The 14,199-nt window shown below is 39.7% G+C and overlaps 1 protein-coding gene across 21 annotated transcripts in view; it reads left to right on the forward strand.

The window, feature by feature from the left end:
- LOC141164433 (protocadherin alpha-C2-like) overlaps positions 1-12,422 on the forward strand; it is a 608,374-nt gene extending 595,952 nt beyond the window's left edge. For all 21 annotated transcript variants that reach the window (XM_073649657.1, XM_073649644.1, XM_073649646.1 and 18 more), the window contains one exon: positions 7,339-12,422. In XM_073649657.1, coding sequence (XP_073505758.1) covers positions 7,339-7,534 — 196 coding nt within the window. In that variant the 3' untranslated portion in view covers positions 7,535-12,422. The remainder of the gene's footprint in view (positions 1-7,338) is intronic.
- The last annotated feature ends 1,777 nt before the right edge of the window (positions 12,423-14,199 follow it).

The raw sequence follows: 14,199 nt of genomic DNA on the forward strand, positions 1-14,199 counted from the left end.
GGCCCGTGTGCAAATAACATGGAATAACTCAAACTCAAATGACAAACAACTATATACATGAAGAATACCTAGAGTTTCAAAATTCTAACTAAAGCAATCTTGCAGAAAATAGAAAACAATTAACTGGGCGGGCCTGCAAGGCCACAGGTATGCGTTCTAGGGTTAAGTGGTGTCTGTGCCACAATTTTGGGAGTCCCCTTGCTGTGTCTTACGTGACGTTGGCATCGTCAATTCCAGGTGGGTTGGGTCGCACCCCCCCCTTTTAACTGTAAGAAACTACATACACTATGGCTTGGGGTAACACAGATGGTTCAGTCTGAAGAGCTGTTTACTCAGAGGTCTGCTCCAAATCTTCAGTGTCTGCTAGTCAGCGTAGAATTTTTAACTGCATCTAGCCTAGGCAATACTTTGAGCGTAGTAGCCCAGCTGCGAAGCAAGCTGCACCGCCTGTGTATCTAATAAGAATTTTTAAATTAATCTAGCCTAGGCAGACTGTGGGGACCCCCAACCAAACCCAGATGCTCAGCCCCCCTACCGCCCCCCTTTCATGGACAACCCAATAATGTAACTCTTACAACTGGATGGGTGAGGATCGGTCACAGCTTTATTAACTCTTTATACTCATTCCATTAGAAAGGCATTTTATTTCTAAAATAATTCAGCTTGTTGCAGCATGCCCTGGGTCCCCACTCCGGCAAGTTGGCCAACAAGTGTAACTCTCCAACATGTCCTTTCTATTTCCAGGCCACGGAGGATCCAGTGTACTCGTATGCAGGACTCTGACCCCCACCCATCACTCTTAACGCTTGTTCCACTCCATCCTGGAGTCCTGACAGGAATATGTCCAGTCCAATATCTATTAAGTGAACACCGTCGGGCCGTATGAGGCCTGCTTTATCTCCTTCCAGTTGTCGGTGTCGTATCACTACACCGCCTCTGTCTCTTCTAAATTTTGCCATCCGAATATTTATTACCCACCTTGTCCATTCGATGGCCGTGATGTCTCGCGCACCTTGCCATACCGCTATCGGCACAATCTCTGACCATACTATAGCTAATTTTGTGAAAAATTCTCTGAAGCGCTCAGTGTCTAGTTTCATTATTGCCATTAGTTATGCGCTCTTGTGATGACCTAGGTTGTTTCCCCCGGCCTGTATAACTAAGATGACCGGACCTCTTGCCTCTCTCCCTACCTTGATTACCTCCATTAGTACCTGTGGCCATAGCAGGCCTCTAATACCTCTCCAGTTGAAATATGTGTTATGAAACTCTAATTTCCTCCCGCCTGGGCGGACTTTCGCCCTTTTTTGTGCCCAATATATATACGAGTGGCCTATCACTCACACTGTTGGCTTAGCGTCACCTGTAAAAGAAACAAAACACGTTAGGATAACAAGTCCGGTCTTATGTATCTCGCCAAACACGTGGATCGCCATCTCCCTATCCTCTGAACTTCCGTTTCTGACAGTCCTGCTCTTGCTGCTTCCGTGGCCGCACCTATGCGGAATGAGTGTGTCCCGTAATCTTTGGGGTGGTTCCCTGCCGATGTTATGCATTTATTAAATATAGCTTGGAACAGGTATCTTGATAATGGTGTTCCATCAATGTGTGATACGAAGAAATTACTTTGTGATCTGATGGTTAGATATGTTTTTACTATTGTTACCCGACTCAGTGTACCGTTTGTGGGTTGTAGAAGTACCCAAGTACCCCTGCCCGCTGGAACCGTTTTCGATTGGTGTATGCGTACACGTATTGCATTATTAGCTATGACTACTTCCTGGTGTAATAAGCGTCCACTGGTGGTAATTTTGGATTGAGGGACTAATTCGCTTATACATAGCGCCCCGAAGAAGGCGATCACAAATGCAGTAGACATTAGTGTTGCTTCAAATTGTGAGTGTCATGTTAATGGTGTTAGGGATAAGATGTGAGAAATCAGTTTTAGTGACACGGGACGGGACGTCTACATTCCTGAATTGGCTGACCCCTTTTCCACCCTTTTATGGATTGTCTGATGATGAATCTTTGTCACATCTCCCCAATTCAGTAGTTGGAAGTGAAATGCTACTCCGGTCAGACACCGCTGCGCTGACGCCCCTGATATGCCCCTCATCATTAGCTAGTGGAGAAATTCTATGGTGACTTGTGATCTGGCTTGTTCACATTGGTCAACCCGTCTGCCTGCTACTAGTCGTGTCCACTCTTCCCATGCCTTACCGTATGCTTGCCACGTTGACGGGGCAACTGACGCTCTGATTAATGGCATCAACTATTCGCCACTAGATCCCATAGGGAGGGTGGGCAACTGTTGCCCGATGGGTGGGCGTTGTGGAAGAGCTCTGTGAAAATCTGCCAATTGAATTGTTATAAAGCGTTAGCAGCAGCTTTATACCCCTCAGCATAGTGTCTAGCGCGGACCCATACATTGTGTTTTAGGCACAGGAATACTAGCCTGCGTAGTAGGCCTAGCACTGGGAGAGACGATGATGCCATCTTATTAATGCAGTGCGCTAGGCTGGTGTTTTGTGTTATGAAGCGTATATTTTTGTTAGCCAGGCGCGCGCCCCATATTTCTATTGCTACCACTATTGGGAAAAATTATTTTCAGGGCTAGATGCAGCTAAAAATTATTATTAATTTCAAAGCTGGTGGAGCTTGGTATAGATGGCCTAATACAATGAGTCCCACAGACTGCTAGAAGCCCAAATATTTTTTCAGAGGTAGATGCAGATAAAAATTATTTTTAATTTGCAACCTGATGGAGGTCAGTATAGATGGACTAATACAACAAGTCCCACACACAGCTAGAAGCCCAATATTTTTTCAGAGCTAGATGCAGACAAAAAATTATTTTGAATTTGCAACCTGATGGAGGTCAGTATAGATGGACTAATAGAGAAAGTCCCACACACTGCTAGAAGGCCAAATATTTTTTCAGAGCTAGATGCAGAAAAAAATTATATTCAGTTTGCAACCTGATGGAGGTCAGTATAGATGGACTAATAGAGAAAGTCCCACACACTGCTAGAAGGCCACATATTTTTTCAGAGGTAGATGCAGAAAAAATATATTCAGTTTGCAACCTGATGGAGGTCTGTATAGATGGATTAATAGAACAAGTCCCACACACAGCTAGAAGCCCAATATTTTTTCAGAGGTAGATGCAGAAAAAAATATATTCAGTTTGCAACCTGATGGAGGTCAGTATAGATGGACTAATACAACAAGTCCCACACACAGCTAGAAGCCCAATATTTTTTCAGAGGTAGATGCAGAAAAAAATATATTCAGTTTGCAACCTGATGGAGGTCTGTATAGATGGATTAATAGAACAAGTCCCACACACAGCTAGAAGCCCAAATATTTTTTCAGAGGTAGATGCAGATAAAAATTATTTTTAATTTGCAACCTGATGGAGGTCAGTATAGATGGACTAATAGAGAAAGTCCCACACACTGCTAGAAGGCCAGATATTTTTTCAGAGCTAGATGCAGAAAAAAATTATATTCAGTTTGCAACCTGATGGAGGTCAGTATAGATGGACTAATAGAACAAGTCCCACACACAGCTAGAAGCCCAAATATTTTTTCAGAGGTAGATGCAGATAAAAATTATTTTTAATTTGCAACCTGATGGAGGTCAGTATAGATGGACTAATAGAGAAAGTCCCACACACTGCTAGAAGGCCAAATATTTTTTTCAGAGCTAGATGCAGATAAAAATTATATTCAATTTGCAACCTGATGGAGGTCAGTATAGATGGACTAATAGAACAAGTCCCACACACAGCTAGAAGCCCAAATATTTTTTCAGAGGTACTGTAGATGCAGATAAAAATTATTTTTAATTTGCAACCTGATGGAGGTCAGTATAGATGGACTAATACAACAAGTCCCACACACAGCTAGAAGCCCAATATTTTTTCAGAGGTAGATGCAGAAAAAAATATATTCAGTTTGCAACCTGATGGAGGTCTGTATAGATGGATTAATAGAACAAGTCCCACACACAGCTAGAAGCCCAATATTTTTTCAGAGGTAGATGCAGAAAAAAATATATTCAGTTTGCAACCTGATGGAGGTCTGTATAGATGGATTAATAGAACAAGTCCCACACACAGCTAGAAGCCCAATATTTTTTCAGAGGTAGATGCAGAAAAAAATATATTCAGTTTGCAACCTGATGGAGGTCAGTATAGATGGACTAATACAACAAGTCCCACACACAGCTAGAAGCCCAATATTTTTTCAGAGCTAGATGCAGAAAAAAATTATATTCAATTTGCAACCTGATGGAGGTCAGTATAGATGGACTAATAGAATGATGCTATGCCCAAAAGATTTTACTTCATTAGGTGCAGTAAAAAATTGGTATTCTATACACAGGTGGTATATCTTGCAACACAGATAGGCTACTCCACTGACTAACACACTCTGCAATAGGCCAAAAAGGATTAGCTTTGCTAGATTCAGCCAAATGCTGTGAAAAAAACTTGCACAGCACTGGCACAGACCTGCCTGGCATAAACTGATAGGAACTGATGTAACCTAGTCCTGAAAAGGACTCCAATTACAATTAGTCTTTACTCCCACAACCTATCTATTTAAGAGCACAGACCTGCCTGATAAAAGTCATAGGAAATGCTGTAACCTAGTCCTTAAAAGGACTGCAATCACAACTATTCCCTACTCCCAAGCTATCTGTAGATTTGTGCGAAAATTGGCTTGAAATTAACAAGGTATAGCGCACACAGCAACAGCGGTGCCGTCTAACACGCAGCTGCAGCAGTGAGAAAATGGTGGCGACGGGGAAAATGGCTTGGTCTTATAGGGCAAGGACATGTGACATACACTGCCAATGACACATGCCCTTGCTTGTGTGAAAAAAAGCACTTCGCTCCGTGTGTGCGCTGCTGATAGGCTGACAGATTGCACCTCCCCACTGTAAATGCGGGAAAGAGAAAAAAAAATGGAGATCTTCATTGTTCCTGCAGAGATCCATCCCCTGCACCTCCCCCCACCCCGTTGTACACTCAAACTGCGTATTAACATTAATTTTCATCATTACTGAGAAAAAATCCAGTTATGATTTTGGTACACGAACAGTTATCGAACATAACCTCGAACAGCCGAATTTTTCTCAAATTGTTCGTGTTCGCCGAACGGCTCGAACACCGCCCAAAGCAGCTCGAATTTGAGATTGGCGAACAGTTCGAGTAGAACAACGCTCATCTCTACTGACGACACACAGATCTACCTCTCTGGACCTGATATCACCTTCTTACTAACCAGAATCCCACACTGCCTGTCCGCTATTTCATCTTTCTTCTCTGGTAAATTGCTAAAACTTAATATGGATAAAACTGAATTCATTATCTTTCCCCCATCTCGCTCAACCACCCCATCTGACCTATCCATCAAAGTCAATGGCTGCCCACTCTCCCCAGTCCCTCAAGCTTGCTGCCTCGCGCTAACCCTTGTCTCTGATCTCTCCTTCAAACCTCATATCCAAGCCCTTTTCACTTCCTGCCGACTCCAGATCAAAAATATTTCCCGGATCCGCACATTCCTCAACCATGAATTTGCTAAAACCCTTGTGCACGCCCTCATCATCTCTCTCCTCGACTCCTGAAACCTCCTGCTCTGTGGCCTCCATTCTAACACTCTCGCACCCCTCCAATCTATCCTAAACTCTGCTGCCTGACTAATCCACCTGTCCCCCCCGCTATTCCCCAGCCTCTTCCCTCTGTCAATCCCTTTACTGGCTCCCCATTGCCCAGAGACTCCAGTTCAAAACCCTAACCATGGCATATAAAGCCATCCACAACCTGTCTCCTCCATACATCGGTGACCTAGTCTCCTGGTACTTACCTGCACGCAACCTCTGATCCTCACAAGATCTCCTTCTCTACTCCCCACTTATTTCCTCTTCCCACATTCGCATACAAGATTTCTTCTGTGCATCCCCCCTACTCTGGAACTCTCTACCCCAACATATCAGACTCTCACCTACTGTGGAAACCTTCAAAAGGAACCTGAAGAGCCACCTCTTTCAAGAATCCTACAACCTGCAGTAACCCTCACCTATTGTATCCTCACCCATCCCTTGTAGATTGTGAGCCCTTGCGGGCAGGGTCCTCTCTCCTCTTGTACCAGTCGCCCATTCGTTTTTGTTCAAGTTATTGTACTTGTTTGCGATGTATACCCCCTTTTAAACATGTAAAGTGCCATGGAATTAATGGCGCTATAATAATTAATAATAATAATACTGTAAGACTATATACATTTTTGCAAGGGAAAGAAAGAATAAGAGAGACCACGCATTTGCACAAAACTACGTTAGCCTGCTCTACACCAGTGCGGTATTTGGTGTCGACCATGTGTGGGTTTTATTTTGCAATCCTCGCAAATCAAATATCAAATTGTTCGAATTTCAGGAAATTCGACTAAAAGTCAATCCTCAGCGGATCAATCCGTTCATCACTAAAAGTCACCTTGACTTTTCCAAAAAAACATTATATTCTCCGGAATCCAATTATTTTGTGATTCAGTTTGTGCAAACCCAAATCAAAATTTTGCTGATTTGTGTACATCAAGGAAAGGAGTGAACAAAATAAAAAAACACCTTGCCACTCACCCGTCCCACTTCCTCAGTCCCCTATCTGGTTATTTGTGCAGATTTCTCCTGTCTCTTACTTAATACACGTGGCGTCCACTTCCTCTGTTATCACTGTGTGCAGGGACTTCAGGTCAGAGGAATCTGCATGGAGGGCCAGATGGGGGTCTGCAGCCTTTATTATGTTCTGGGGTCTGTAGACCACAATCCCAAAGCATAATAAGGTATATTGGATTTCCATTGAATAAAGTTGATGCAAATCAAATTTCTTGGCCAAATTTAAATGAATTGCTTAATTAGAATTTTGACAGATTCGCTCATCATCAGTTTTACATCTGCTGACTGGTACAGTCTATAAAGATAAAATGTTATTTTTTTTATTATTGTGTTTATAATAAGGCCTTCAGCTTGCTTGCGAGCTTCGAGACTTGATGGATGAATGATCTGTAGGAAGATCGATCTTGTACAAGTCTAGAGAGGTCCAGCAGGGTCTTCTCCGCTGTTTTCTTAATAGTATCAAAAATGTTGTTATGTTATTTATGTATTGTTCAAAATAATCCAAATAATTCTTAAAACTTGCAAGTATTTGTTCACCATGTCTTACTAAGAAGGTAAACTAATTTTAGTCTAGGATTTCTTGGATTTGTCTAAATGTATACATACATATACCCTGTATACTTACATGATTATTTTAATTATTTACATCTTTAATTTTTGCAGAACCAGAAGGAGGAGAAGTGTCTCCCCCTGTAGGAGCTGGTGTGAATTGCAACAGCTGGACCTTCAAATATGGACCTGGCAATCAAAAACAACCAGTACCACAAATACCACCAGATTTTCCGGAGAATTTTATTATCCCAGGATCCCCAGCCATCATTTCGATCCGCCAGGACCAACCATCAGCCCAAGGTCATAAAAGTAACTTTATAACCTTTGGCAAAAAAGAAGAAACTAAGAAGAAAAAGAAGAAGAAGAAGGGAAACAAGAACCAAGAGAAAGGAAATAATCCGACCGACAACAATGATCAATGAAAGGAGATCGAAGCCAATTATAATCCCATTTTTGTAAGAAATAATGTAGCAACAAAGTTAAATTTCTTCCTACTGTTAATGCACCTTCCTAAGAACAAAAAGACTGCAACATTCAAGCCTGAAAATCTATACATATATGTCTATATTATTTACCAGATTATGTCTTAAAGCTTTATTATGTCAAATGTTTAACCATATGACACTCAGCTGTTGTCTCTCACATCCAAAGAACACAGTGGCAGTTTGTGCATATATTATAGTAAGTGACTGTTAAGGCCGATGTCTCTGTAAATAGTTACTGTGTATTGTACAGAAAATGCATTTTATCCAGTTAGCCATGAAAGAAGATGAAAGTATACATTTCAGCCATATAACAGAAGTAACTCTGGGCAGAAATAGAGTAAAACAGAGGGGAATCACTAAGTAGATAGGCCAATTAATGTCATATCATTCCAAATATTACAGATAACGAGATTGTCTAAATTATCACTATTGTACATTAAAACTCTATAGCAGTAAAAGCCATCATTTACATTACTATCTTCATTATATTTAAAAAAAAAACATTGAAAAAAAAACGTGAAGACGTTAAATTTAAAGAAATTCCTCAGGAATCAATATAGTTAGTATGCTACCATATATATGTGTTTGCCCATGATAGAAATCTGTATATAGAAATTGCCTGAAATTAAAAAAGGGGCAAATTATAATAAGATAAAAGCAAAAAAAATGTTAAAAAAATAAATATAAAAAAGTAACTATTCAGACATAGCAAGATCGTAGTATTTAGCTTACATTTTAATAGTCTTTTGAACAATACACTAGAAAGCTGGCACCAAATAATGTCTTACATTGTGGAGCGGGATGCAGATTGCTTGATCTATTTTGTGTCAATTTGACCATTCTTTTGCTTTGTTCACACCCTGCTGTTTTTCATGTTTAGTACAGATGTCAAAAAATACTTCCAATGTATACATTAAATGTTTAGTACTGGCATATGCAACTATATGCCTTACAGTCACTCATTAATTTTGTTTCAACAAGATGAGGGAAGCAGGGTGAGTGATCCAATGCCGCCCACTGGTGACAATTTGTGTGGAGGTGGTGATAGAAGATGTGAGGTGGTGCTTCTATCACTCACCCTGCTTCTATCACCGCGCCCTGGTGGTATCTCATTTCGCAGCAAGATGTTTAGGCTTATGGGTATAGAAGCAGACTACGAGTATATTGGTCACTTCTCCCACAACTTCTAACAGCGCCATTAATTCAGGACATCTTCAGAGGGCGGCAATGAAACAAACTGTGGTAAATAACCGTAGTGCCACCCCTTGATGACATCCTGTTTCAGGTGGGATGATAAATCCTGTGGGGAAGTGAATGCAGCCACAACCTCCTGATTACGCCTCCTTTGAGACCCTCTCAAATAAAACATCACAGGAAGTGGAGGAAAAAACACATTCAGGGATTAGCAGGATAGGAAAAAGCGTAAGGTCTTTTATAATACAACAAATTACAAAAGTGGTTAGGGTGTAAAAATAGATATTTATATAAGATTTTTTATATATCGGACTACCCCTTAAGGACCCAAAATCATTAAATAAAAGTTAGCGGAAATGAGTGATTTCCATTATAATGAGCAATTGTCTGTTTTGGTTAAACCAACCCATGCCGAAAAAAAAATGATCATTATCATTCAAAACATCAATCGGGATGCCAGATTTTTAAACATTTGTTGCATCATCGGCCAAAAAAGTCCAACTTGATTTATGCTATCTGAGATTCTTCTTTTCACATTGACAAGTTGCCATTTTTCTGACTGATGAATTATTATTCATCACCTAGCTTTTGTATTATGTGTACGGACGCCTTTAGTATCCTATAGAATATCTTGGGAGTATTTTCTTGCCTGCACCCTAATTAAATTACTATACAAGTGAACAAAGCATTACTGGTAATGTGGAACTGCTGGTGCGCCATTGTCAATTTCTATTGACTTTCATGGAATAAGATTATGCACATTAGCCAAAGTTGTCACAATCATTGCATAAATCAATGCATTGTATTGCTGTATTGTATATGAGGAGTAAATCTCCCTCCAGCCATATAATGTGTTTGACAAAAAGGAAATGAATCTTCAAAATACATTGTGCTATATATTGATAAGACAGTGGACAATGTTAAAAAGTTACTGCTGATTCTCAATATTTTTACAAATTTGTAAGCAATGGTGTACATTCATCTGTACTGCGGTACATCACAACTACTCCCATACAATAATTGTTATCGCTTGTTTTAATGACTTAACTTTTGCAAATTACTTGCGTACTTTGCACTTTTCATCTTGCTTTAAACACATTTAGGGCTCGTACAGACAAGCTTGTTTTCGGTCTGAATGCGATCCAGCAAAACATCGGATCACACTTGGACCAGTGTTATTCTATAGGTCCTTGCATTGTACATATCTGATGTATTTTAAACTCTAAGTAAAAAATCACAACATCCAAAATTTCTTTAAATCAGATTACACTTGGCCATGCAAATCAATGAGTTTGTGGAAACCATCAAGCTGCACTCGGATGTCATCTGAGTGGGGTCCAATTTTCACAGACTGACAGAATGGAGGAGATAGAAATTTTTTTTTACATCTTCTCGTCATCTGAGAAAATCAGATCCCACTCTGATCTTACACTGATCAAACTCTGATCAGAGTGTGATTGGCATATTCAGACCTGTTTTCTCAGTCGAGAGAAAATCAGTCGTGTGACCCTAACCTCATGTGAAGAAATAAAAATGCAAATGTATGAACAAATTCCCTTTTGCAATATATTAACTATTTGGTATAGAAGACTATCCTGAATTAGGCATGTTGAGGTAATTGAATCCAGTTGCATAGCTTTGGTTACCCTTTTTCGTTGAAGTGCTTCAAAAATAATTTTTAATAATCTTTATTTTTTTAAATTATTTGTAACTATTTTATTTTTTTCATAATTTAGTACACACTCAAAGTGCATTATTTAATTTATAAATTCAAAAATGTATATTACAATGTATTATATAGGGAAACTATCACTAAATTTTTCTACCCCAAATGTAGACAGCATGAGACCCTGATTTGAGTGATCTATCACTTACTGGCTTTGGATAAAATCAATTTATCTGCTGCAGTTCTCTGAATGCTGAGCTTTGTATAACCACGCCCACACCACTGATTAGCAGCTTTCTGTATTACACTGTGCATAGGCAGAAAGCTGCCAATCAGTGGTGGTGGTGGGGTAATACAGAGCTCATTAATATGGAGGACTACATAGCAGCAGGTTTACTAGTCCTCTAGTGATAATCTCCTGCTGGTAAAGCTGTGATTTTATTAAAACTATAGGCAGCAGCCCAGTAAGTGACACATCACTGGAATCAAAGTCTCTGGTTCTACTTTATGCGGCTCTCAGATTAGGTTGAAGAAAACTGCAGACCAATTAACCTTAAGTTTTCATTTCCTTAATTTGTCTCTCTAGTTCTATCATTTACTTATATTTCACTTGTAACATGTAAAAATTGCATTAAAGAAAAGGATAAAAAATTGCATCAAATATGCCCGTCAGGTGCTGCAGGGTTTCTTTAAAGAATTGGAATTTGTGTCCCTTTCTGCCATATGTAAAGCAAATGTCCAAAAATTAAATAACTGGGCAGCACATTTAGGAACTGCAAATGTGTAAAATTCCGATAAGATTCTTTAAAAATAACATAAGTATAAAGATTAACATGTGGTGCTAACTTGATTAGTGGAGGGCAATTTTGATTAGATGTCTTTGCCAATTTAGACACTAATTTTTAGACCATACAAGCCACAAAAACAAGAAAAAAAGATAAATAATGATAGACATCTGTAACATTTACATTAACTGTATATTAAAGCCTCTCTCTTACCTTAGATGACTTAAGATAATTAATGTTTGTGGATTCGCTGTGTTGCTAGTTGCTACTTATTGATATGTAAAACTAGATGTAGAGCCAGTGCTGTACTTTAAAAAAATAAAATAATAAAAAAATATGAGAGGACATGCACAGAAAAAAATAATTTCCTTCGAAAAGGAGATTTTTTTTCAACTGAAACTTTTGTACAATATGCTGTATATTTGTGAATGATATAAATAGGTCTTTTATGAAGGCCGGCTTGTTTTTCAGTGACACAATAGTCACAATAATCACAGAATTTGCTAAATCATGTGTATTGTATTGTTCACTCGGCACCACTTCTATTAGATCACCACGTGGCCAAACATTGCATGTGTTAATGATATACAAAAAAAAACAGCTTACTGTAAATCTGCACACTAACACTAATATCTCTGGAAACTTAACTTTACTGCAAACTTTCCAACATATGAAGATCTCACATATATACTTAGTTACAGATGACATAATCTGTATATATTGATATTACTTTTTGTGGGTTGCTGCATCTCACAAATGGGTTTTGGTTTCATTTTTGCCTTTCTTAGAAAAGGACATGAACTGCCAAGTGTATCACACTGCAAATAAAAACATATGCTCCTATGCTCCTAAGAAAGTCCAACATATATTTATTCTGTGCTTGTGTATGTGAATGCAAAACGCTACAATCAGTTATAGCTGACCTTAACTGTTGAATGTAAATCCATATATTTATTTCTTTTTGTACACTTGTGAAAAGGTGAAGTAGTGTTGATTTTTAATTAACTGATGTTCATCTTTTTGATTTCAAATTACACAGTAAAATCTTTCTTATTTCAAAAACTATTCGGTGGTCCCTTCTTTTGTGTTTTATTTGTAGACACAATGTGTCACCACTCAATGTCGGGTATCCCGGGACTAGGTGTTCCTTCTCTGTCCCTAATGTTAGGAGGCACCCCAGATTACTTCTAAAGGTGAAGGTGCCAGGGCAATATACCTTGCTGAGCTCGTGAATCCGCCCTCAGTCTGCTCCCTCCCCCCACCCAGGGAAGAAGGGAGTAGTGGTCTACTGCAATACTCCAACCAGACTAACAAGGTAATGCAAACAGGGATAAAGGAAAATACAAATCATACAAATATGCACACACAAGCAACAGAGGAAAACACTGGGGAGTAGAGGATGGGGAAAAACCGAAGTAGAAGGAGAGGATTTGCACACAACCAAAACCACGCAAGAGTCTCAGATAAATCCACCAAACACCTCAAACAACAACACTCCACCAACTACTGAACCATGCAGCAATGAAGCTAGCTCTGGCAATTGCTGCTTGCCAGAGTCCAGTATATACTGGAGAGAGGAGTGGCCAACAGTGAACAGCTGAGAGCCTTAATGTAGGTAAGCTTCCAGGAGCTCTGTACTGAGCAGATTAACCCTTGCACTGCTATAAGAAACATACACTGTTTCTAGTCAGTGCAGGAGTAGGAGAAATCAGTCTTCTGGCTCCTCTCTGTGGTGGCACACCCATGACACAATGATCATGAAGCTGAAAAAAACATTGATGTCATATTATTAATCTATATGTATATTTATAAAGAAGACCTGTCACCAATAAATATGCCAATACACAGCGGAACGCTCTTCTGTCTCAGGAATACCAAGAGCGAGAAGCCAAACAGATTGCACGGATAACCTATAGGTTGCCCTTTTTACCAATTAGTTTGATTTTGGCACACTGCTGGTCCCAAATCTTTATTACAGCAATCTTCTCTAGAGATTAATTATCTAGATAAATTGATAGGTACAGAGGTAAATTCAATTTTCTGCAGGCGGCATTGGAACATACAAATAGTTGTCAAGACATTTGTCAGCAAAATAAAACATCTAGGGGTCATCATACACATTAGATTATAATTTGCAAAAAAGCCTATCTAGAAGGAAGAGGACAGGTCTCTGGTGCCACCAATTGGATGCAGAAATCCCAAAAGTTAATATCGAGCCTTGCCAGATGATTTCGGATAAGAAGCCAAACCAGAAAATCCATTTGCAGACATGGTGTTTTGGGGTGTTGCCCCTCCTCAGTGCGAAGCAGGAGATCTGATTTCACTAGGCGAGACGACTCTGACTGTGGTCCAAGGGGGAACATTTCTCCTTGTGGAGAGTGCCAAGCTGGCATAAGGAGATTTATAGGCCATGCAATTCTCCTCTGGGAATATAAATATTTAAATAGCCTCTTCATGAGGAAGAGTACTGGATCTCTGGCATATCCTATTGGCTGTAGCAATCCTATCAGTCAATATCGACCATTTAAAGAACTTTGCCACATGACTTAAGGTAAAACGCGAAACCAGAAAATCCATTTGCAAACAAGTGTTTCATGGCATTGTCCCTCCATAGTGCAAAGCAGGAGATCTGATTTAACTAGGTGATAGGCCTTTGATTGGGGACATAAAGGGGAACATTTCATTAGATTATAGTCAGCTAAGCCCTTTTGCTGGCCGACTATGTCCTCCAACATATGATCTCAAGGGAATAAAGCATAGAGCACCAGGAATTTTGGGCTCCATACTGGCAAAATTTTTGGGCCCCCTTGAGACTCCGCCCATGCTCCACCCCAGCTCCACC

The sequence above is a fragment of the Phyllobates terribilis genome, unplaced genomic scaffold (assembly GCF_046119375.1).
Source record: "Phyllobates terribilis strain yellow unplaced genomic scaffold, ASM4611937v1 Scaffold_10__3_contigs__length_209671492, whole genome shotgun sequence".
Lineage (NCBI taxonomy): Eukaryota > Metazoa > Chordata > Amphibia > Anura > Dendrobatidae > Phyllobates > Phyllobates terribilis.